Source organism: Pangasianodon hypophthalmus, chromosome 22 (genome assembly GCF_027358585.1).
Source record: "Pangasianodon hypophthalmus isolate fPanHyp1 chromosome 22, fPanHyp1.pri, whole genome shotgun sequence".
Taxonomy (NCBI): Eukaryota; Metazoa; Chordata; class Actinopteri; order Siluriformes; family Pangasiidae; genus Pangasianodon; species Pangasianodon hypophthalmus.
The window spans coordinates 1022594-1044789 of record NC_069731.1 but is presented as its reverse complement, the minus strand read 5'-3'; the positions used below and the strand labels follow the sequence as shown (position 1 = coordinate 1044789).

At 38.8% G+C, this 22196-nt stretch overlaps 1 protein-coding gene across 2 annotated transcripts; it reads right to left on the bottom strand.

Moving 5' to 3' along the window:
- Positions 1 to 409: 409 nt before the first annotated feature.
- cmtm6 (CKLF-like MARVEL transmembrane domain containing 6) lies at positions 410 to 21376 on the bottom strand. 2 transcript variants are annotated; one of them, XM_026911500.3, is made up of 6 exons: positions 21210 to 21376; positions 19993 to 20142; positions 18416 to 18563; positions 5925 to 6101; positions 4771 to 4869; positions 410 to 3960 (listed from the first exon to the last, which is right to left on the bottom strand). In XM_026911500.3, the coding sequence occupies exons 3-6, from the start codon at positions 18548 to 18550 to the stop codon at positions 3793 to 3795; spliced, it is 579 nt and encodes a 192-aa protein (XP_026767301.1). In that variant the 5' UTR covers positions 18551 to 18563; positions 19993 to 20142; positions 21210 to 21376; the 3' UTR covers positions 410 to 3792. The 2 variants fall into 2 exon arrangements, with proteins under 2 accessions (XP_026767301.1, XP_034153921.1); XM_034298030.2 differs by lacking the exons at positions 19993 to 20142; positions 21210 to 21376 and adding an exon at positions 19698 to 19918.
- Between the last annotated feature and the right edge of the window lie 820 nt (positions 21377 to 22196).

The following is a 22196-nucleotide window of genomic DNA, read 5'->3' as shown; positions in this document are numbered from 1 at the left end:
TGGTGTATTTACTGATATTCGTCTTCATCTAGTTACATTCTTCTGCAGGTATTTGAGCTATTTTTTTTATAGAAACAGTAAATACACCGGTTTTTATACCTATAAATGTGTGTTGGTAAAAATAAGATCATGTGACTACAGCAAATTCACATGAATTCATTCTCAAAAAAAAAAATGATGCAAATTATCGCAATATTGATGTATTGTCTAATATCTAGTATATTTATACAGCTCTTTCTTATTTCACTTTAATATTTTTACTTCTCTGGTCGTATTTGTACACTGCTCTAACATTTAAATTTCTCATCTAAGATCTTATTTAAAAGATATTTTAACAAAAAATGTTATCATATCTCCAGTACTGATATTGATTTCTTTAAAGAAAGACACAAAATCAGAGACACAAGACTGTGTGTGTGTTCCCTCGTGTTTTATTGCATGATTGTCTTTAAAAAGTCAGAAAACATACACAGGTTTAAAACTCACACAGGAGAAATAAACGTTAAGACAATGATTAATCACTGATTAACGATTAAACTGGAATTAATGCATGTGTGTTGGACGAGTTGGATTGCTGGTGTCTGGTGAAAATAAATCATAAAAAGTGTGTGTTACTGTTAAACAGCATTGTTAATAATAAAGCAGAGTCATCTAAGCTTGTTATGCACAGTTTAATATGGTAATTTAGGTTTATATTAAAATCATGTGGAATATTTTAATAATTAATTAGCACTAGTGTGGAAATTGCTGGAAAAATCGGAAGGTGCTCGTGCAAGTCGGAATATTTATTTTGACAGAATTGCAGTCCGTTTGTGAGGTCGGGCATTTAACAAGCGAACGGCTGGCCCCATGCACGCACACACACACACACACACACACACACCCCAACACACCCACACACACCCCAACACACACACACCCACACACACCCCAACACACACCCCAACACACACACAGGTCCACTACACTATGTCTTTTCACTCAGTATAAAAAACAGCTGTGACTAAATTACATCAGAATCACACGTAACTGAATCCTCTGCAACATCGAGGGAACGAGGAAGGACGCGCTTTACTTATAACTACATCTATAAGGAATAGAAACATCTGTACACTCCTGACCAGCTGTTTTACTCACACATGCTAATCAGAACCACAGGAAAGGAAGATTTAGAAAGATCTCGCGTGAATCACGGCTCACGAACATGTTGTGCCTGAATCATGTTAAAAACTCATAATAATTAGATTTATGCAGAAATAAAGTTTGCAAAATGACACTCAGATATCAGACTGATTAAAGTGTGATATTCCGCACCTGGACTTTAAAAATTCTCATTCACGCTAGCAATGTTGAAGAACATTTAGAAACATTGAGATGTTAATTTTATGCAAATTAGCCGTGATGCAGTTCCTCTGACTAATCCCACGTTCGGCCAATTCTCAGCACTTCACTTTCTCCTCCTCCATCCAAACACGGAGAGAAAACTGAGCAGCACAGTCTTTTTGTACAAAATTAGCCTACATTTTAAAATATTTGCAATATATATATGGATTTATATATATACACACACACACGCACACACGACAGTACAGGCCACGCCCACAGCTGTCAAACCTGGAGCCACACCCGCGACTCATCACTTGCTGTGTGAACGCAAAGCCAAGATCTGTTATTTAATTTAGGATTTTTCTACTTTTGCCCTTCGGTTTATCATTTTAGAGAATTTAAACATCCTCTGTGTGTTTTTGGACTCAGTTCCAGTGCTGTTTTTAACACAACCTCATCAACTTCCCTTCTTGTTACTTTAGCAGACATCACATGGACTTGAGAAAGAGAGCAAAAAATCTGAAGAGAAGCAAAAACATATTTAAAATCTCCAAAATATATCCGATCAGCCGTGTTCGAATTGGGTTACTGCGAAACTTAGTATCTGATAATCGGAGGAAATAAACCGCAGGGAATTCGCTTCAGCAGTTATTCTTACTGCTGAGTTTCAGCATTTTACTACACAAAAGTTCTGCTCCTCGATACACTCGCTGCAAGTGTGTACTTAATGTTATGCTGATGGTGTCCTTCAAATAAAAACCTCTTTTGAGAAGATTCTGTGGTTTCAGTCTGTCATCCGTGAACGAGTCGGCTCTTTTAGGTGAACGCCGAGAGCTGATGTTATTCTGTTAAACAGAAGGTAAAGTAAGAGCTCAGGAAACCTTTTCAGTCATAATCAGGCGAAGAAGAACAATCAGTGGTTAAAATATTGCAAACTTTGTCCGGTTTAGAGTCATTTCAGCACCAAAAGAGTCGACTCGGAATCAAATGATCTGATTCACTGAAAACAGAACTGTTAACCTGTTCACACTAGCAGGTGAAAAAGTCACACCAGGTACTTGTAGCTTCTCTTGTGTTGTGGGTGTGGCCTGTCCAGCGAATTAGCAGATTAGCAAAGCAAGCTAACTGTACGAGTTACATGCCCGCACCAATGATCTCTGCTACTTTCTTCCAAAGATTTATTTCTCTTTTCTTAGCTGGCGGAAGATAATCGCAGGTAGGACCTAAAGCTGTGAGCGGGGAACTGAAGGAACGTCGGACCACACGCGCCGTAGGATTGGTCCGAGGAATCATGCGAAGCTTCTTTAGAGCAGTATGCTTAATTTGAATAGAATTGAGAAAGTCGCAGTTGCAGAAATTGTGGCTTCGTGTCTCACATGCACGTAGAAGACGCGGGAAATATACAGCAGCGTTTGTTCCATCACACCGTCCTGGCAGTTTGATTTCCGGGTTCCTGTACAAGCAGCAGCACAAACACACTCGAGGAAAAACTCTAACTCCTCCTTCTCACGTCCGGCTTGAAGAGCGGCTCAAAAACAAAGCTCCAAACATGCACTTTTCAAATCGTACACACTACTTTTTAAAGCCTAACACCATTACAGAACACGCCGTGATATTTCAAAGCGTCATCATGCAACACAGTTTAGCGAGGAGGTTTTTAAAAGTCTACAAAGCGTCCTGGAAACACGTTCGTTTTGCTTAGTTAGGAGCAAACGGCCACCCTTAAGGAGCCTGTGTGTTTTTAAAGTGAAGTAAAGCTGGTGCACGCTGTCAGATTAATAAATATTCACCCTGGTGATGATGATGTGTGCACACAGTGTGTGATTTAACCCCTGGCTAACATTAAGCCTACTGTAAGATAAAAGCATCTTTTTAAAAATTTTTAAAATGATCGATGTTAGCGTGACAAGGCCGCGTCGTCTTCACACGCGATCCGAATAAAAAGGAATGAAAAATGTCAGTGGAGGAATTCTGCACACACATCCTCTCACACATGGAATTATTGGACACACGTGACGCTTCTCTAACAGGAGGAACGTCTTTATTTCTATAGCGCCTGCATAGGAAGCTTCCTCCTGCGTGTTCGAGGGGAGAGTGCAGATCACCGGGAGTGTTCACATTCACCGTTCTGTGCTGTTGATTTTCAAATATGAATTATTACTTACACTAAAAGGCACATATTGTATAAATTCGTTACAAAGATTTTTTAAAAAATGCTACCTAAAAATTCATTGAAATGTTACTTCCAGAAATTTGGTAATCGTAAGAAAAGTCACGTTTTTTTATATCATAAATATTACAAACTGGTGCAATTAAATGCGTAAAATCTGTGATGCGTGAATTTCATGGGAAAAAAAAATAAAATAAAAAGCTTCATAAATTAAACGGTGTACAGTTCTGCAGCGGAACGGGTTTAAGCTCAGAAATTCATGATCGCGTGGATGTGGGATATGAATCAGGGCTGGATCAGTTGGTACCGTTGGTACCGTTGACGTTTAGCTTCTCGATCTCGGGCATCGGTTCAGGCGAACACACCACTGGCTCCTTATTCGTGCCAGAAAACGGGAAACCTTCCTTCTTGTAGAAGATGATCACATCTGTGAGGAAGGCGAAGGAGGCGAGGAAGCCGAAAGCCTGCAGGGAAAAAAACAAGAAAAAAAAAACAGCTGTGAATTTAATCAACATTTATAAAGTTTCTCTTAATTCACTAACAATTAATTATTCAAAGATTTAGTCTTGACAAAAAATCCTTTAAAATATAAACAGCTTTTTTTCCCATCTAGATTTTGGTCCACAAAAAACTCTGTAACAGAGAAGACTCTAAAGAATTTCAAACATTACATTTATTTAAATAAAAAAAAAAAATTGATGTTTACATTCAGCTGATGAAGCTTAGAGCTTTTTAAACGATCTGTTCATAAGATCAACAAGTGAGAAGTGGAACAAATGTCAAAAGGAATGTGTATAAAATAAAATAAAATAAAAAGTTCAATTCAATTAAAAGAAAAGAAAAAACATATACAGTACTGCGCAAAAGTATTAGCACCCCGTTTTTTAAGTACACATTTTGTTACTGTTTATTTTCTGACTTCTGCATTATTGAGTCATTTTATATGACTCAACTTTCAAAACAAAAAATTTACAGAAAGTTACAGAAAAATGTTTGCAAAGAAAGCAACATATCACAAACGGACCAGGTTTCAGACAGAACTCCTAAAGAGCGCTGCTGGGTTTTCCTGCAGAGCGTCAGAGTCTCCGCACTGCACAGCGCGCACCTGAGACCGCTGAGGTGCTTTTAAAGCAATATTTCTAAATGCAGAAACGTTTAATTTCATTAGTTTTGAAGGCATCTTTGCTTTACAGCATTTCTTTACACTTTTGCGCAGCACCGTACTTCAGCAGTTTGGCATGTTAGGTGGCGTGTGAAAGGGGAAGTCACTGTACCACGGTGGCCCTCTCCACTCCTGAGCCGCTGTTATTCGCTGCGAATGCGATGGAGGCGATGATTAAAAACACACTGATCAGAGCTGAGTATCCGAAATCCTGCAGGACAAACACAGGAAGAACAGGAAGTTAACGTCTTACTCCATAACACACTTTCCCTGATACACGTCATTCACACCACAGCACTGCTGAACTGAACTGAACTGAACTGAACTGCAGGTGGCAGCTCTGACAGCAGTGCAGCTGAAATCACAGGTTTATACTAACACACTCGCTAAAATAATCTGTTTTTGTTTCTATAGTAACAGCTCACTCACAGGGACTCGCACAGCGGACGCTCCACTAATAATTAAAAAGGATAAAAAACTGTTGAGATATGTGGAGAAATGTGTTTATTTAACATTTTATGGAAGGAGTCTCCAGTGTCAGAGGTAAAGCTGTAAAGTCTTCTGACATTTTTAGGACAGAGGAGTTTACGCTTCTTAACAAGCTGCATTTTTTACTTCAAGAAAGAGAAAAAAAAGAGACTGGTGAGAGAACGAGTGTTTATCGCTGCTATAACATAAGTGACAACAGGAACTAAAATTAATTCATTCATTTAAGCTAAAATGTATCTTCTAATTTTCCCTTCGCTCTTTTTTTAAATGACGACTTCTCTTCTCTTCGCTTCTCTTCTCTTCTCGTCTCTTCTCTTCGCTTCTCTTTGCTTTTCTTTGCTTTTCTTCTCTTAGCTTCGCTTCGCTTCTCTTCTCTTCTCTTCGCTTCTCGTGTCTTCTCTTCTCGTCTCTTCTTGTCTCTTCTCTTCGCTTCTCTTTGCTTTTCTTCTCTTCGCTTCTCTTCTCTTCGCTTCTCTTCGCTTCTCTTCTCTTCGCTTCTCTTCTCTTCGCTTCTCTTCTCTTCTCTTCTCTTCTCTTCTCTTCTCGTCTCTTCTCTTCTCTTCGCTTCTCTTCGCTTCTCTTCGCTTCTCTTCTGGATTTATTGCTTGGTGATGCTGATTTTTTTTTGCAGATGTGGCGTAAAGACAGATTTATTTACAGTCCCTGAAATCCAGCGACTCCTGAAAATTCTCTCTCACCGGATCTCCACCCTGGTCACGTGATAAACTCGTATTAACGTTCACGTAAACCTTAAGATATCATATTAATAATCCTCACCAGTTTGGGCCAGCAGGTGATGCCGACTTTCTGGTGCAGTGGCGTGGAGAGGAGGATGAGGAGGAGGAGTGTGAAGAGGAAGGCCGTGCAGCTCACAAACTCAAAGAAGTAAAGAGCGCTGCAGGAAGTGCAAGTGTTCACCACTTCCTCCAGGACGAACGCCACGAAGGACAGGAGCTGGAGGAGAAATCACAGGAAAAAACAACATGAGAAACAATTCACAATGGAGACAACAACAACAACAACAACAACAACAACAACAGGTTTCAATTCAAACGTTTCACAATTTTCTTTTTTTTTTTTTGAAAAAGAAACTGGGTTATCGCCAGAGAAACGAGACGAAACAGCAGCGTAATACAGAGAGCCAGCGCTCCGATACTGATTTATTTATTCATCTTCACTAAGTGCTTTATCCCGATCAGGCTCACGTTTTCCTTTAATTTTTTTAAAAATATTTTTACATTTTAAAACTATTCTCTTTTGCCTATGTTTAAATTCTTCTATCAGGTATCAGTTATCATTACGTGTAATTTATCACTTAATCTTATTTTATTCTTTTAGGTGAAGAACGTTGAGATTTGACTGTGATACAGAAATTCTTTTTTATCACTACTTATTATTTTTTATTATTTCTTACTATATTATTATTATTATTATTATTATTATTATTATTATTATTATTATTATGAGGTCCTTTTGTTAATTAAATTGAAAAAAATCTTTCATTTTTTCATTTAAATTATTTTTTAAAATCTGTGAGTTTCTCTCTGGGATTAATAAAGTGATCTGTCTAAACAAGTTGTTTTCTTATCTCGTCTTTATCGATATCGATTTATTGGAAGCTTTTCCACCTCAGACAAACATAAAAACTATTTTGTGATATTTAAAATGTTTTTAAAGTTTCATGCTTTTTTTTAATTCACAGATTTTTATTCCCGGTTTTAAAATTTGCGTAAAAGAAAACTAAGAAACAGAAAATTAATCTACTACACCCGGGAGCTTCAGGTCTTTTCTACATAACAGACAGGATTTTTTTTCCCTCATTGTTATCCTACCTATCCTAACAGCTCATTCCAGGTTAGACAGGTGAGACAGGTGAGACAGGTGAGACACTTCCCATCACACACCACCAGGGGGCAGCGTGAGCTCACAGTAATAAAATCCTGTGCTTTATTTAATCCACTCTCTGATACAGTCTGCTTACAGGGACACACACACACACACACACACACACAGACAAATTCCTGTTTCAGTCATCCAAACAGCTCAGACGCTGCAGTCAAAAATAGAGTTTTCAGGTCAGTTTGTCTAAAAGCAGGAAGTAAAGTAGAATCCAGTGGCACAGAAGAGCTTTTTATTCAGAAAACAAGGCAGAAATGTTCATATTGTCCTGTTAGAGATACAGCTTCAGGGAAAATGCACAAAAATGAGAGACACAAGAAACCACAGTGGGGGAAAAATCTTACACGACGAAGCCAAGGTCACTCTGTAGGACGCAGTGTGTGTGTGTGTGTGTGTGTGTGTGTGTGTAAATATAAATATGAGCTTATATAGAAACATTCACTCATTTTCTTTTTAAAAAGTGTTTAACCCTTGAGTATACAGTTCTGTGCAAAAGTCTTAGGCACATGCAAAGAAACGCTGTAGAGTAAAGACGCCTTCAAAAATAATGAAATTAAATGTTTCTACATTAAAAAAATCCTATAAAGAGCAGTAAACAGTAATAAATGAAATAAAGTCAGTATTTAATGTGACGATCCTTCGCTTTAAATAAATAAAGCAGTATCTGAGGTGCAGTGTGTGCAGTTTTATAAGGAAATGAGCTGGAAGTGTTACTGAGCATCTTGCAGAAGCAGCCACAGTTCTTCTGGAGACTTTGACTGTCGACTCGCTTCTTATTTCTGCAGCGAAACCCAGCAGCCTTCATTCTGTTTTTATCTGAAAAGTGTCTCTTATGGAATCTGCTGCTTTCTTTACTGACATACAAACATTTTTCTCTAACGTTTCATTTTGTGCTGGAAAACTAATGTTTGGAATCTAAAATGTTTTTGTACTGAATCAATAATGTAGAAGCCAGAAAATAAACATCTATAACAAAGTTTGTACTAAAAAAAATACAGTGCCTAAGACTTTTGCACAGTGCTGTATATATATAAATACTGTATGTAACTGAGTGGTGATGCCATTTTTATCAGCACACAAGGCAACACTAATATACAATTCATAAAAATATATATTAATATTTAGCTAATAATGATTTGATATTATTATTGTATTTATAAAACAAAAAATGCTAAAATATACTGGGGTTTTGTTTGTTTGTTTGTTCGTTCGTTCGTTCATTCGTTTTGGCCCAAAGAAGATCTCTTAAATATGTAAATTAATGAGGTGAAATGTATGATAAGTATCAATGAAAGACACAAACAGGTCTCTGGATAATAAACATTATACAATAAACAAAAACAAGCAGCATTCATAAAGACATAGTAATAAAATAAAAATAAAAACAAATCTGTCTTTACACGTTTTTAAATGTTTACAGATTTCAGTGGAACGTTACAAATAAGAAACGACAGAATTAAAAAGACTCGACTCTTAAGACAGCAAACAAGAGGAAGTTCATGAGGTAAACAGTGAAGGCAAAGTCGGTAAGTTCACACTCACTGCACACACACACACACACACACACACACACACACTACGATACAATACGAGTGTGTGTGGTTTAATCTAAGGAACCTTTCATCTGCCATTTGCAGGTTATCCGACTCGTTCTGTGCAGCTCTGAGAGAAACCTAGCTTGCGCTCTCTCCCCCCCACCCTCTCTCTCTCTCTCTCTCTCACACTCACACACTCTCACACACACACACACACACACACACACGCAGGAGCTGAAAGTAAACGGCATGACTCTTGATACACACACACTGAACACACACTGCTGTAAATAGCACACAGACATTCAGAAAAGCCTCATGAACTTTCACCCTGACTCACTGAGACGGCTTTATTTACTGTGGCTTCATCTAAAGAAAGCAAAAACCATGAACGATGGACGAGTTGAACACACACACACACACACACACACACACACACACACATACACACACAGAGCAGTGTTAGTCCCTGTATTACCCATAACACACTGCGTTTTATTGCAAGTGACGGAATGGTTTACAACTCTAACATTCATCCAGGTGAATAAAATAAACTGTAAAGTTAAAGCTGTTCTACAGCTCGAGTGTTTAGTCAGGATTTATCCGAGTCTGGATTTACACAAAGCGCTAATCTCATACGCTGATCATTCGTTTGCTAGCTAGCAAAGAAGCTACAATAGCTACGATATTCTCCTTTCTAGCGACTCCTCCTGCTGTCCATTTAAACATTATTAGTTAGAGCAAAGTGCGTAAGTTTGCACCCCCAATCGCTTTTAATGAAGTAGATCTGTACTACTGTTTATCTTTAAAAAAAATAAAAATAAAAAAATGGAATTGGAAAATGTTATAAATGAAATGTCTGTGGGGGAAAAAATTTTTAAATGAAAAGAACAAGTTACCACATTTGAAAAAAGGACACGCAAACTTTTAAACTGATGTCACTTCAATATTTTTTCCCATTTCCTGTCTACAGAGATGGAATGATATCACTTTTTCCTTTCTGATATCGAAACCAAAACCTTGTTTAGTTGATATGGATATCCATCTGCTTCTTTTCTGTAAAAACTACTTAGCTTTAAAATATAATTTTTTTTAACTGACATGCTTAAAACATACAGGAAAACACACACACACACACGGAGCTAGAAACACAACTTACACAAAACCACAGCTTTCACACACAAATCACTCCCATCACAAATACAACATATATAATTTATAATATAAAAGTATAAATATAATAAAAATCAATCCTAACAAAACAATCTGAGTCTCTTTAAGTGTGAAAAAAAAAATCTTTTCCAAATCCACTTCCAATTTTCTTCTTTTGTTGTATCTGGTATGTGGATTTGTCGCTGGTATCGGCCGGGATCAGTGCCCAGATCTCTCTCTATCTCTATCTATCTATTTATTATTACTAGATATTTCTTATTATCTAAACAAATAAACGGCAGTCTTATCATTTGTAATAATAATGTCGTGTCTGTGAAAGAGCAAGCTACATGCCTTCATGCTGTACGTGTCACATTCCCGCCCTCATGCAGTCCTGAGGGTGCACAAACTTTTGCACTCGAGTTTAAAAAGGTTAATCTGTCATGTGATTTCTAAATAAAAGAAACGCAATCTTCAGGGGACGGATATATTTATATACACAACTCTTACACTTTTTCTCCAAAAGCAAAAACTAAAAATGAGAACAGTAATACTGATAAATCTGCAAAATAAGTAAATAAAAACAGAACGTTGTGATAATACGACAAACGGAGATACAGTTCTCAGATAGAAAACAGAAAATGATGGTGTCATGGTTATGTGGTTATGTGGTTACGTGATAGTGTGAGTTCTGAAACATTTACAGGAAATTCTGATGGGAAATACCAGACAGCCTTACTGTGAATTTATCCTGGAATAATGGAAGAGAAGCTAAAAAGCTAGGGAGTTTCCACACACACACACACACACACACACACACACACACACACACACACACACCTACACCTGAGCACTCTCTGAACACACCTCCTCTGCTTTCTCTGAGTGTGTGATTTCATCTAGAACGTTACATCATCTTATGGGCTCAGCTTCTCTCCGCCCCAAACCGCACTCTCTTTTCTCAACAAGCTTTACCCGTTAGTGCTCATTCTAGCATCTGGGACAGAGCCGAGATTAATGACAGGAAGAGGCTTATGTGTTAAAGTTTTTCTTTCAGCTTGAGAATGTACTTTATGACCACAATTATTTAGTGTCTTGTTTACAAAAACGACACACAGGATCACTCGCTCTGTCGAGAAGCGCCGCTGGAAGAACAGCACGTCACTGGAGCTAACTTTCATTGTGCTCATTTTTATTATTTTTGATCAGAACTTAAGTGATGTGTGTCAAGAAAATGATCCCAGTCCAGATTCCCAGATTCCCCAGTCCGAGTCGAGCGCCTTTACAGCGGCACGATAGAACCGAGTTTATTATTATATGTTTTGGCCCAAATAAAATTTCTTACATACTGAATGTAACTTATATTCAATATGTACAATAACAAAAAACTGCGCAAACACATGATGTACTGTTGCATATCGACAAACTACCTGAGAATAAACTGTTTACACAATTTGATTTATAGAAACGTAAAGTTAGAATTTTTTTTTTTTTAAACGGCAGAAATAAAAAGTTTAGATCTCAACAATTTTGTTTAAACCCGACGCGGTGTTTAATGATGTCGACTCGACCCCTTTAAGACGGCACCTGAGGAGAAGTGGATCAGAGTTAAGAACAGTTCCCAAGTTCCTCCCTTTTTTTGAGTCGAGCAGCTTCACAGGGTCCGAGTTAATCAGCCGAGCTCGGCGTATCTGTGAGATTAGACACCATGTCAGAGGAAACGGCTAAAAATGACCTGCTTATTGAATTTAGCATAATTTCTTTAATTCACTTGCGTTTGCGGCACAAATCCGGTCATCTGACTCCACTTTAGACCGGCACACTGCTGAAGATAAACTCTTTAAAACAAAGACTAGGTGCTGAGTAGAGACATGTGAGACTCCGAGAAGGGAGTTCTCTGTAGTGCTGTGCGTCAGATTAGGCTCGTGCAGTATTGATCTTCCCTTACTTGCAATTTATAATTTTGAAAAATTTGCAATAATTGATTTAATTGCACAGAACTGAGAGACTAAAACAGTGCATTTCTGCCATTTCAGCTTAAAGATAGCGGGGAAGTGTAATACTATTACCAGCTGTCCAGTCAGAAATCACAAAAACTCACCTGGATGCTGGATTTTTTTAGGTGATTGTGGAGTAAACAGTAAAAAAAAAAAAAAAAAAAAAACACAAAAGTGTATTTTCAATATAATCCTTTTATAAATGTCCATATTTGTCATGTCCATATTTTCACTGCTGATTGTTTATTTATCTTTGATTATTTAATCACCTTCTAATTATCATTACCATTAACATTATTTGTGAAGTGTTACATCTGACCCTTGACATTGTAACATTAATTCATTTTGTCAGCTCAAAATTTTCTCTTTTGGCTGAAAATCCAATGCAACTTTTTAGACCATGGTTGTTTTTTCGCTGCCATCCGTAATGAATATATTTAACAGATGTTAGCTATGTACATTTCTAATGTTAGCTAAGTCCAACATACATTGATAGCCTTGATTTCAAACTAATAAACTCAAAACATTCCCCGTTTACCGCGACAGAAAGTAACCGCACCCCGTCGAGAGCACGTGAGATGAGGGGAAGGGGGCGGAGCTTGCAGGCAGTGGTCAGTTAATATCAGCGAGTTCAAAACACTGACTGCTCTTTTAGCGTATTTATGAGTGATAACTCATGCTAGCGTACTCTGATGTTAAATCGCGGAGTTCCTACGCAAAATAGTGGTTTGGTAATAGAATAGAATAGAATCAGAGTCACTGATTATTATCAGTGAAAATAACGGGATATCAAAGCAGCATGATATTGTGTAGACTGGATTATACTGTTATACACACAAACTTAGTTTGATGTCTGATAAACTTTAGATCAGATTCAGAAGGGGAGACGCAGACTTTAGATCTGATGTCAATACTGAGAATTAAGGAACGTAGTGAAAAGCAATTCATTAGATATACTGGTATAAAAACATCACTGGTCTTTTTCATTTTGATTTAGAATAAAGTTTAGTGGAATAACAGGGGAACTAACTTCCCTGACACACACATGGTGAAGGGGAATTCCTTTACAGTTCATAAGTAAACGGTCACGTAGTGTGTGTGTGTGTGTGTGTGTGTGTGTGTCTCCAGATCATTATCACTATCATCAGTAAAACCCTCATCATGGCCCACTCTGTTGATGTTATCTGACTGGCTGTCTGGGTCCCATGTCCATCATCAGAAAGCCCCGCCCACACTGTATGCCCCTTCACTGTATCATTAAGCTAGCTGAGCGCTGAGGAAAATTCATTTTAATACACTTCTTAATGATGATCAATTTTAGTCTTCGACTCAATGCATGGAGAAGCAAATTGGTTTCATGCAAATTAACTAATTTTATGCAAATTAGTTACATCAAAACCTCCAGCAAAAAAATAAAATAAAAAATAACTCACAATCCAAAATTGAATAAAATGCAAAACATCACTGACGGTGGGCTAACTCTCATTTTTTTGTTACTCCATGTCGTATTAAATTCAGATTTTTGCAATGCTTGGCTATTCTGGATTTTATGCAAATTAGTTGTGACATAGTAAACCGATAAATCCAAATGCTCCAGTAACTTCCTCGGACCAATCCTTCAGTTCATTCTGAAAAAAAAATGTAGTAAAAACGGATAACTGATGATAATTTCACCTCCTCCTGGATTTTATTACAATATTAAACTACATTCTAAACAAACATGACATGGTATATAAATTACTAAATTATGTAAAAGCTGGACAGGCCACGCCCACGGACTTCTTTTTAGAGCTCTTTTAGAGCAAGGGTGCACAAACATTTGAGAAAAGAACACAAGTTGTTGGCTTGTTACGTAGATTTTTGAAACATGCAGTTCCTGGTTTGAACTCTGGGTGTCACCATCGTGCAAAACAGAATCCCGGCTCCAGAGCTCCTCGCCATAATAGTAGTAATTTGGTAAATTCTAGCTGTAGCAGATGTGGTTAGAATGCTGACATTAAGCAGCTGGACACGTCTTCCTGCTTCAGACATCAGCTTCATCTCACCACTGGTAAGCGTCATGGTGGTTTAAGCGTCATTAACCTTTCCGTCGTTTAAAATTACTGTCTTAGACGGCCACAACTGAGCACAGCTCGGTAATGTCCCCGCTCAGACACACCTACTAAAGCACGTTAATTAACTAATTAACTGAAAATGAATCAGAAGCGTTAGAGCATTTTTTATATGTCAGTAAATACCGCCCAGCCACATATTAACTTCTATTTTTTCTTTAATGACATATCACCTGTGTGTCTCCATCTACACCACTATAAGAAATGTTTTGATGCCCCTGTTGTCAGTGTAGCTAAAGGGTGGATGGGGTGGCCAGTGCCATCGTAGCATCAAGCATGGCCACCCCTCTGGCCACCCCAATAAGATATTATTATTATTAGTAGTAGTAGTAGTACACTAATCAAGGTCATGATTTGAAACCTAACAATGTCGCTGCAGTAGACTGGACTGAATTATAATGGAACGCTCACTACGATGTCTCTGCGAATTATTCCCTGGTCCTGATCACAACGAACAAACGGGCGAGTCATCAACTGGTCAAACTGTCAACTGACATGAACGATATTCAACATTCGGAGGCATAATACTGGATTTCTTTAATTTGTTATTAGCTACCGTTAGCTAATGTTGTTTAAGTCATAATGATAGTGCACTGCAGCAATAGCTTAACATTATGTTGTCAAGAACCATGCAGAGTTTTAATATCGTCCACAGAGCGAACAAACCAGAAGCGTAAATCCAAAATCGAAGAAAAAACAAACAAGTAAAAACATCAGGGAACAGAGTAAAGTAGGAGAGACAGGAATCGAAAGTGAACATCAAACAGAGACTTATCCAGAATGAAAATAAAACTAGATTGAAATGAAACTCGATAATTAGAAGAACGAGGAGACGTTGTGACTGTGTTCAGTGTGTGCAGAGTAGAATTCCACAGCATGTGAGGGTGGATATGAGGCAGATCATGAGGTGGTGTTTGTAATAGTGTGTTGTGGGAAATAGAGTCGGTAGCAGAAGTGGTTAGCCGTTGTGGAAAGTTCTGGGAAATGGAGTTTGTTTTATAAATGTAAGTCGCTCTGGATAAGGGCTTCTGCCAAATGCCGTAAAAGTAAATGTATTGAGAGTGTGTTGATGTTGTGACCTTTGTCAGCTATGCATTATATACAGCCTGATAGACAATAAACACGTTTCTTTGTCGTGTGCTTTTTAGGTTTGATAAGGACCTTTGACTCAGGCCGTACACAGACGGGGAAGTAACATTACGCCATTTTCTACAGATGCCACAGTCTTGTGCCGCCCCGGTGGAGTCGCTGGGTCTAACCTGGCCACCCCACTGTAAATGATCTGCCTACACTCCGGCCTGTTGCGTGTGTGTGTATTTTTAAATAAAGAAGTGAGAGCAGAGAAGTTCTTGAGAATTACTCCTCAGCAGTTACACTAAAGACAATTTTGCAATAATCCAAGCCACACCCATGATTTCCCCTTCACACCATCTCCAGCTGATCTGCACTGTAATCAACTCCCGATCCAGCTGTGACTCCACACCGAGAGTTCCAGGTCTTTATGCAGAAGATCAGTGAGATTCCTTTCTTTTTTACAGTGTGCTCAATTTTTAAAGCAGAAACAGGAAAACATTAAGACCAGCGTTTAACTATCTTTCAGTCATAAACGTCACGTTCGCGTGTTAATGCGGTTCGTTCTGAAGTGAATAACTTATGTGCTTGAACACGCACAGTGCTCAGTGTGTCTGAACGGAACCGCGGTGTGTTCTCGCCCTCGGTGCGGTTCTTTAGACAGGTGAGAACACAGCGTTCACACTCGGGTCTAGTGCGCGGTGCGAGTTTCAGTCCGCTTTCAAATGAGCTCAGTGAGAAAGCGATTGGACTCTGAATTAACTTGACTGCAGGAAGTGAATTAAACATGTCGTGAGTGGGATTTTTACCGACTTTTTGTGAAAACCCGTTATTTACATAATAATCTAATCATTTACTGAGCGTCGGCTCCGTGTTCTCAGTCCTCAGTAGATTTTTGTGATTTCTACACACACATGGTAAAGGTTTGTTTAGATGTTTTGTCCATCGCCGTATTTCTAACAGACGGATAAGATTTAACGAGGACATTTTCAGCCTTATCTACACCTCAGACAAGGTTTTTTTTCACTTTGGTTTTTGGTTCATTTAATTGTGAGCTGTGAAACCAAGCCCAATGACTCAATTTCTGATTCAGACTCGGCAAGCAGACTGAAAGGTGTGGAAAGGCCCTAAGGCAGTGTCCTTCAGTGAAAACTCAAATGTGACAGCTATTCGGAGTGCACATCAACGTCCCTTTTCAAACCTGAAGCAGCTAAAATGTCCCTTCACCAGGTTCATCCCCCAGTTACAGGTCACCCGAGACCAAGCTGAGCCGCTTCTGTCTGATTCTGTAACTCAGGCTAATTTAATAATGCAAATATGTCTCATCAGTTTGTCTCTTGAATAATGAGTTTATAAAAGCACCCTGAAGCCACTGGTCATCAACGCCTCAGTGTGGAAGTGAAAATGGCTGTTCAGTAGCTTAGCATTCACAGGAAGGATGAGGGACATGATCTGGATGGAGAAGACAATCAAAAAACAACAAGAGTGAAGGAACCAACCATCCCTGGACAAGGGGGATGATCTGTCTCAGACTAATTTACACCTCCACACCCTGGTGTGGTGTCAGTCTCATGATGTCACACCCAGACTATCACACCCGGGCTTTAAACCCCAGGAAATTTCCCACCATTCAGCAGAAGTGATGAAGAACCTCACAAGTACGATAGAAGATCACAAACAAACTCATTTACATGTGCCTGCTGAAGCACTCTGACGTCCCATCTTAAACTTTCATCATCGCGGAAAAGCTTAAAATTAGCAGAGTTTGCATATTTTTAAACAATTCTTAGTGTCCCTATAGTTATAAAAAAAAATGCCACCATGATGCCTTCATTACAAAACCAGAACTAACTGTATAATCAGGATGTTTCCGTCTGGGTTCATCCAAATCTCATGTCAGCTAAATAATCAACAGCAGGACAAAGGCTGTGTTCCAATCTGCATATCTGTGTGCTTACTAGTGCGCTTATCTAGTGTGCAGAATGCTAGCTGGCATTTTTTTAGCAGTTTTCGAACCGTTACTACTTGAGCATCAACGTGAGGCCAGGAGTATACACCACGTTCCAAATCACACTCTCATGATCAGCACCACCTAGTCACTAATCTAGGGACCAGAGCAAGTGATTTGGTTTAATACACAGTCTGTTCGTCGTTTATCAGAATACATCCCAAACCACACACTAGTCCATGTAAACACCATCGCCTGTCCAGTGGGGGCGTGTCCCAAACCACACACTAGTCCATGTAAACACTATCGCCTGTCCAGTGGGGGCGTGTCCCAAACCACACACTAGTCCATGTAAACACCATCGCCTGTCCAGTGGGGGCGTGTCCCAAACCACACACTAGTCCATGTAAACACTATCGCCTGTCCAGTGGGGGCGTGTCCCAAACCACACACTATACACTATGCAGTCCATGTAAACACCATCGCCTGTCCAGTGGGGGCGTGTCCCAAACCACACACTATACACTATGTAGTCCATGTAAACACCATCGCCTGTCCAGTGTGGGCGTGTCCCAAACCACACACTATACACTATGTAGTCCATGTAAACACCATCGCCTGTCCAGTGGGGGCGTGTCCCAAACCACACACTAGTCCATGTAAACACTATCGCCTGTCCAGTGGGGGCGTGTCCCAAACCACACACTAGTCCATGTAAACACTATCGCCTGTCCAGTGGGGGCGTGTCCCAAACCACACACTAGTCCATGTAAACACCATCGCCTGTCCAGTGGGGGCGTGTCCCAAACCACACACTATACACTATGTAGTCCATGTAAACACCATCGCCTGTCCAGTGTGGGCGTGTCCCAAACCACACACTATACACTATGTAGTCCATGTAAACACCATCGCCTGTCCAGTGGGGGCGTGTCCCAAACCACACACTATACACTATGTAGTCCATGTAAACACCATCGCCTGTCCAGTGGGGGCGTGTCCCAAACCACACGGCCTATACACTATGTAGTCCATGTAAACACCATCGCCTGTCCAGTGGGGGCGTGTCCCAAACCACACGGCCTATACACTATGTAGTCCATGTAAACACCATCGCCTGTCCAGTGGGGGCGTGTCCCAAACCACACACTATTCACTATGTAGTCCATGTAAACACCATCGCCTGTCCAGTGTGGGCGTGTCCCAAACCACACGGCCTATACACTATGTAGTCCATGTAAACACCATCGCCTGTCCATTGTGGGCGTGTCCCAAACCACACGGCCTATACACTATGTAGTCCATGTAAACACCATCGCCTGTCCAGTGTGGGCGTGTCCCAAACCACACGGCCTATACACTATGTAGTCCATGTAAACACCATCGCCTGTCCAGTGGGGGCGTGTCCCAAACCACGCACTATTCACTATGTAGTCCATGTAAACACCATCGCCTGTCCAGTGCGGGCGTGTCCCAAACCACACGGCCTATACACTATGTAGTCACAAATGCAAACTTCAAGCGAAAAACAGGAAGCCATTAAGCATTAACTCACCACTTCTGCGATTTTTACAAAAAATCTGATAAAGTGCAGGTTGCGATTCGGTACGATGAACCATCGACTCGGTGGTGTTGTGTGGTCTTGTGCTGCTGTGGTGGTGGCGTTGTACACCTGCTCTGTGGTGGCCATCGCTGCAGGAAATCTGAGAGGGAAAAAAATGAGCTTTTAGCTTAGCATTGTAGCTAACTGCATCAGTGGAGCATGTGCTACATTCAAACAGAGTCATAAGAAATTTTTATACAAACAGAATTCAGAATTTTATACTATCATCTCTGAGTCTACGAGTTCTTACGCAGCATTTACGTTTCTCAGTATGGCGGAAACCATGGAAACCATAACTGGAGTTTAATTTCGAGTCAGTTACAAAGATACCAATACATCAGGGGGTTCTGGTTCTGTCTCATTTCCGTTGTTACTCTGACTTTACACTCTTCATAAAAAAGAGTTAACAGCTTTGTGATAGCTAGCTTCAGATTTATTAGTCCATAGCTAGCTTGTGCCTGGCTTCCATATTTCCCCGTCACCTAGCAACAGTCTTCTCATGATTGCAGTCAGTGGAACATAACGATACTTTCTAACTTCAGTATGGCAACGAATTTAGGTTGCTGTCTGCAAAATATTCGCATGATTTTCGCATGATAGAAAAAAAGTACGTAAACGATTTTGTAAAGTGTCTTCATCTAGACAGAAATGTTTTCAAAAGTGGTGTTTATGTGGATGGAGATTTTTTTAAAGCACCCTTCACATGGATAGACACATTTTCAGGAAAAAAAAAAGGCGTTTCTGTAAACGGAGACATTTTCGAAAACGGCGTTTGCGTAGATTGATAAAATTTCGATTGTGGACGGAGATATTTTCGAATGTATACGGGTATACGTGTGACGTACATGGGCGTATATATGAAGGACCCGAGAAACATCATTATAGCGTCACAACACGTATTCGTAGCTACAATATTTACATAAATCCCACCTCCTGAGCTGGGATTGGTTAACAGCATCCTGTTTTCTGCGGTAATATTAGCTAATTCTGTATAAACGTTACCTAATTTTAGTACAAGTTAGTTTTAGATACTCAAACATGTCAATAGATTTAAGAAACAAATCCTGGTTTAGTGAAAGCAGTTACTGGTGGCTGATGAGTGCTAACAGGGTCTATATTACTGCTGAATAAACGAGCTGAAGTGAAGTGAAATGGAGTAAACAGTAAACAGTAAACAGGTCTGGGTTTTGCGCTGAAAGTTCTTCAGAGAGAAGTTCAGGAAGAGTAAACACACAAGTCCCGGTAAACACACTGCTTCAGGTCCAGCCAGCACACAGCTCCATGGCGTGGAAATGAAGCTCAGCCGCGGAACTGATCGGGAAATAAACGCGGATTAAACAAAAAGGTCGACAACCAAGAAGACAAAACAACGCCACGAGACTACAAAACAACCGGAAGCGAAAGTAAAGGCGCGTGCGTGTACAGATCAGTGAACGCTCGGAAAAATCCTACACGAGCGACCAAATATCGGATTATAGACATAAAAACATGCAGAAGATGATGGAGGAGAATGCTGAGTAAAGATTTACCAGTTGCTTTGGTCTCTGTCTTGTCGTTTTCCTCTCTCTCTTTCTCTTTCTCTCTCTCTCTCTAGCGCTCGCGCTGCTTCCGTGATTCTGCTGTTTACCGTAAAGGACGGAGAAGTTTTCCCTTCCACACGGGGATCTCCTTCAGACTCTCTACAACACGCACACACACACACACACACACACACACACACACACACACACACATCTGTAAATAAAGGTGTGGTTGCAGTGTTTACTTTTCTGCAGCTTTATTTATCCTCAACTTTGCCTCAGATGATTAAACTGATTAAACTGAGCCATGGTCACTTCATCATGCAGGTTTTTTTTTATCTATTTCACAGTTAAACTGTCCTTAAACTTCAGCCTGTCTGACTATACAGTGCTCACTTGTCCCTGAATGTGACATGAGGAGACTAATCAGTTAATATTTATCCTTAAAACCAACTCAATGTCTCCTTAAAATGCTTAAAATGGAAAACTGGGAGACTAAACAAAGTAAAATTGTTGCTGATGGAATTATAAAAGTGCTAAAAGGAGCAAACACAAGTGGTGTGTAAATTCAACTTTAAAAAAGTAGTAAAATTTGTAAAACTTAAAAACTAGGAGAGTAAACAAAGCCTTCAATCTAAAATGGCAGTGCTTAAAGTGATTTTGTCCTTAAAATAGAAAATAGAGACACAAAGAAAAGACAAAAATGTTAATTTGTGATTAAACGTTAAAACAGGAGGTGATTTTTATTCATTTGTCCTTGAGAATAAAATGCAACTTTTGCCCTTTAACTGAAAAAACTGAGAATAAATGAAGGAAATTTATCCTTGTTCTTAAAATAGATGAAACAAAAAGATCTTTTCTGCTCAAACTTATAATAAAGAACCAAATTAAAAAGTCTTGTAAATAAATTTCAAATAGAAACACTAAAATTTTAACTTGTAATTAAAGTGAAAGTTGAGGATTAATTATGTTAATTTGTCTTTGAAACCAGTGAAATTAAAATTCATGTTGCCATAAACATGTAAATAAGAAGCCAAAAAAAAAAAAAGATTAAAATGTTAGAGTAAACAAAAAAAATCCTTGAAACTAAAATAAAGAATAAATTCAATATAAAATTATATCCTATTTAAATCTAAAAGTTACAGAAGGATCCAAACTAATTCATGTGATTAAAAGAAAATGAATTTAAAACTAGAGAATAAATAAAAATGTGTTTGATCTCAAACCTAAAACAGAGAAAATAATCCAGTTCACAGATCCACTTTTCTGTAGTTTATCCCACGTCAGGAACGTTTCAGAGGATTAGTTCACTTCCAGACGCTGACGTTCACACTCAGGAGTCAGAGGCATGAGGTCATACAGGCGCCTGTTGTTCTGATGACCTTGAACTCTGCTGGCACCTTTAAAAAGTGAAGCACACCTTCAACTCTAACGCCATAACTTAGAAAGAGGAATGCGAGACACTGTGAGGAAGTGTCCCAAGAGGAAGTGCGTAGACACAATCAGTCTGTGTGACGGATATTAAACCTGAAAGTGAAATAATAACATGCAAGATTATAAATAGAATTGAATAAATAACATTAAAAAAAACACTTCCAGTAATAACTCAGTATACAAACTTATAAAAATGCTTCATTGGATAATTAATGTTTCTTAGTTTCCCAAAAAAAATCATCAGAATGATTGACATTTTCTAAAAGTGTGTCATTTAATATAGCAAACCTTACGGTACAATTCCACAAATATGTAAAACATAAACTTATTCAGCACATCACAAGAAATTACAATAACGTGCAAATGTCTTCAGCAACCTGAGAATTATCATTAAAGCTATTTATCTGGGAAACAACTTCATTTTTCTATAAATATGCAAATACTATATATAAGTAGAATGAAACAAATACAGTAAAAGTATTGTATATACATATTACTATTATAATTTAACATTACCAAACTGCTAGAGGGATATTTATAATTTGAAATTAATTAATTTATTTATTAATGTAGTTAGTTAGTTGAAAAGGTTTTTTTGTTGTTGTTGATGTTGTTGATGTTTTTGGTACAACACTGCCCCCTGCTGGCCAGCACTGATAAGTGCAACTGTAAACCATCTCAAGCTCAAAACTAAATAAAACTCCCAACTACACAGTGTCTAGTTCCGTTTTTAGCTAAATAAAATTATCCAACGTATAACAAACGACTAAAAATGGCTT

What these genes read in the sequence shown, in the direction of transcription:
- cmtm6 (XM_026911500.3), bottom strand. Translation starts at nt 18,550, where the DNA reads ATGGCCACCACAGAGCAGGTGTACAACGCCACCACCACAGCAGCACAA. An exon ending in TTGTAAAAATCGCAGAAGTG is followed by an intron (nt 6,102 to 18,415) that starts GTGAGTTAATGC and finishes TTTCTCCTCCAG; the next exon opens with CTCCTGTCCTTCGTGGCGTT. An exon ending in GAGTGGAGAGGGCCACCGTG is followed by an intron (nt 3,961 to 4,770) that starts GTACAGTGACTT and finishes TTTTCCCTGCAG; the next exon opens with GCTTTCGGCTTCCTCGCCTC.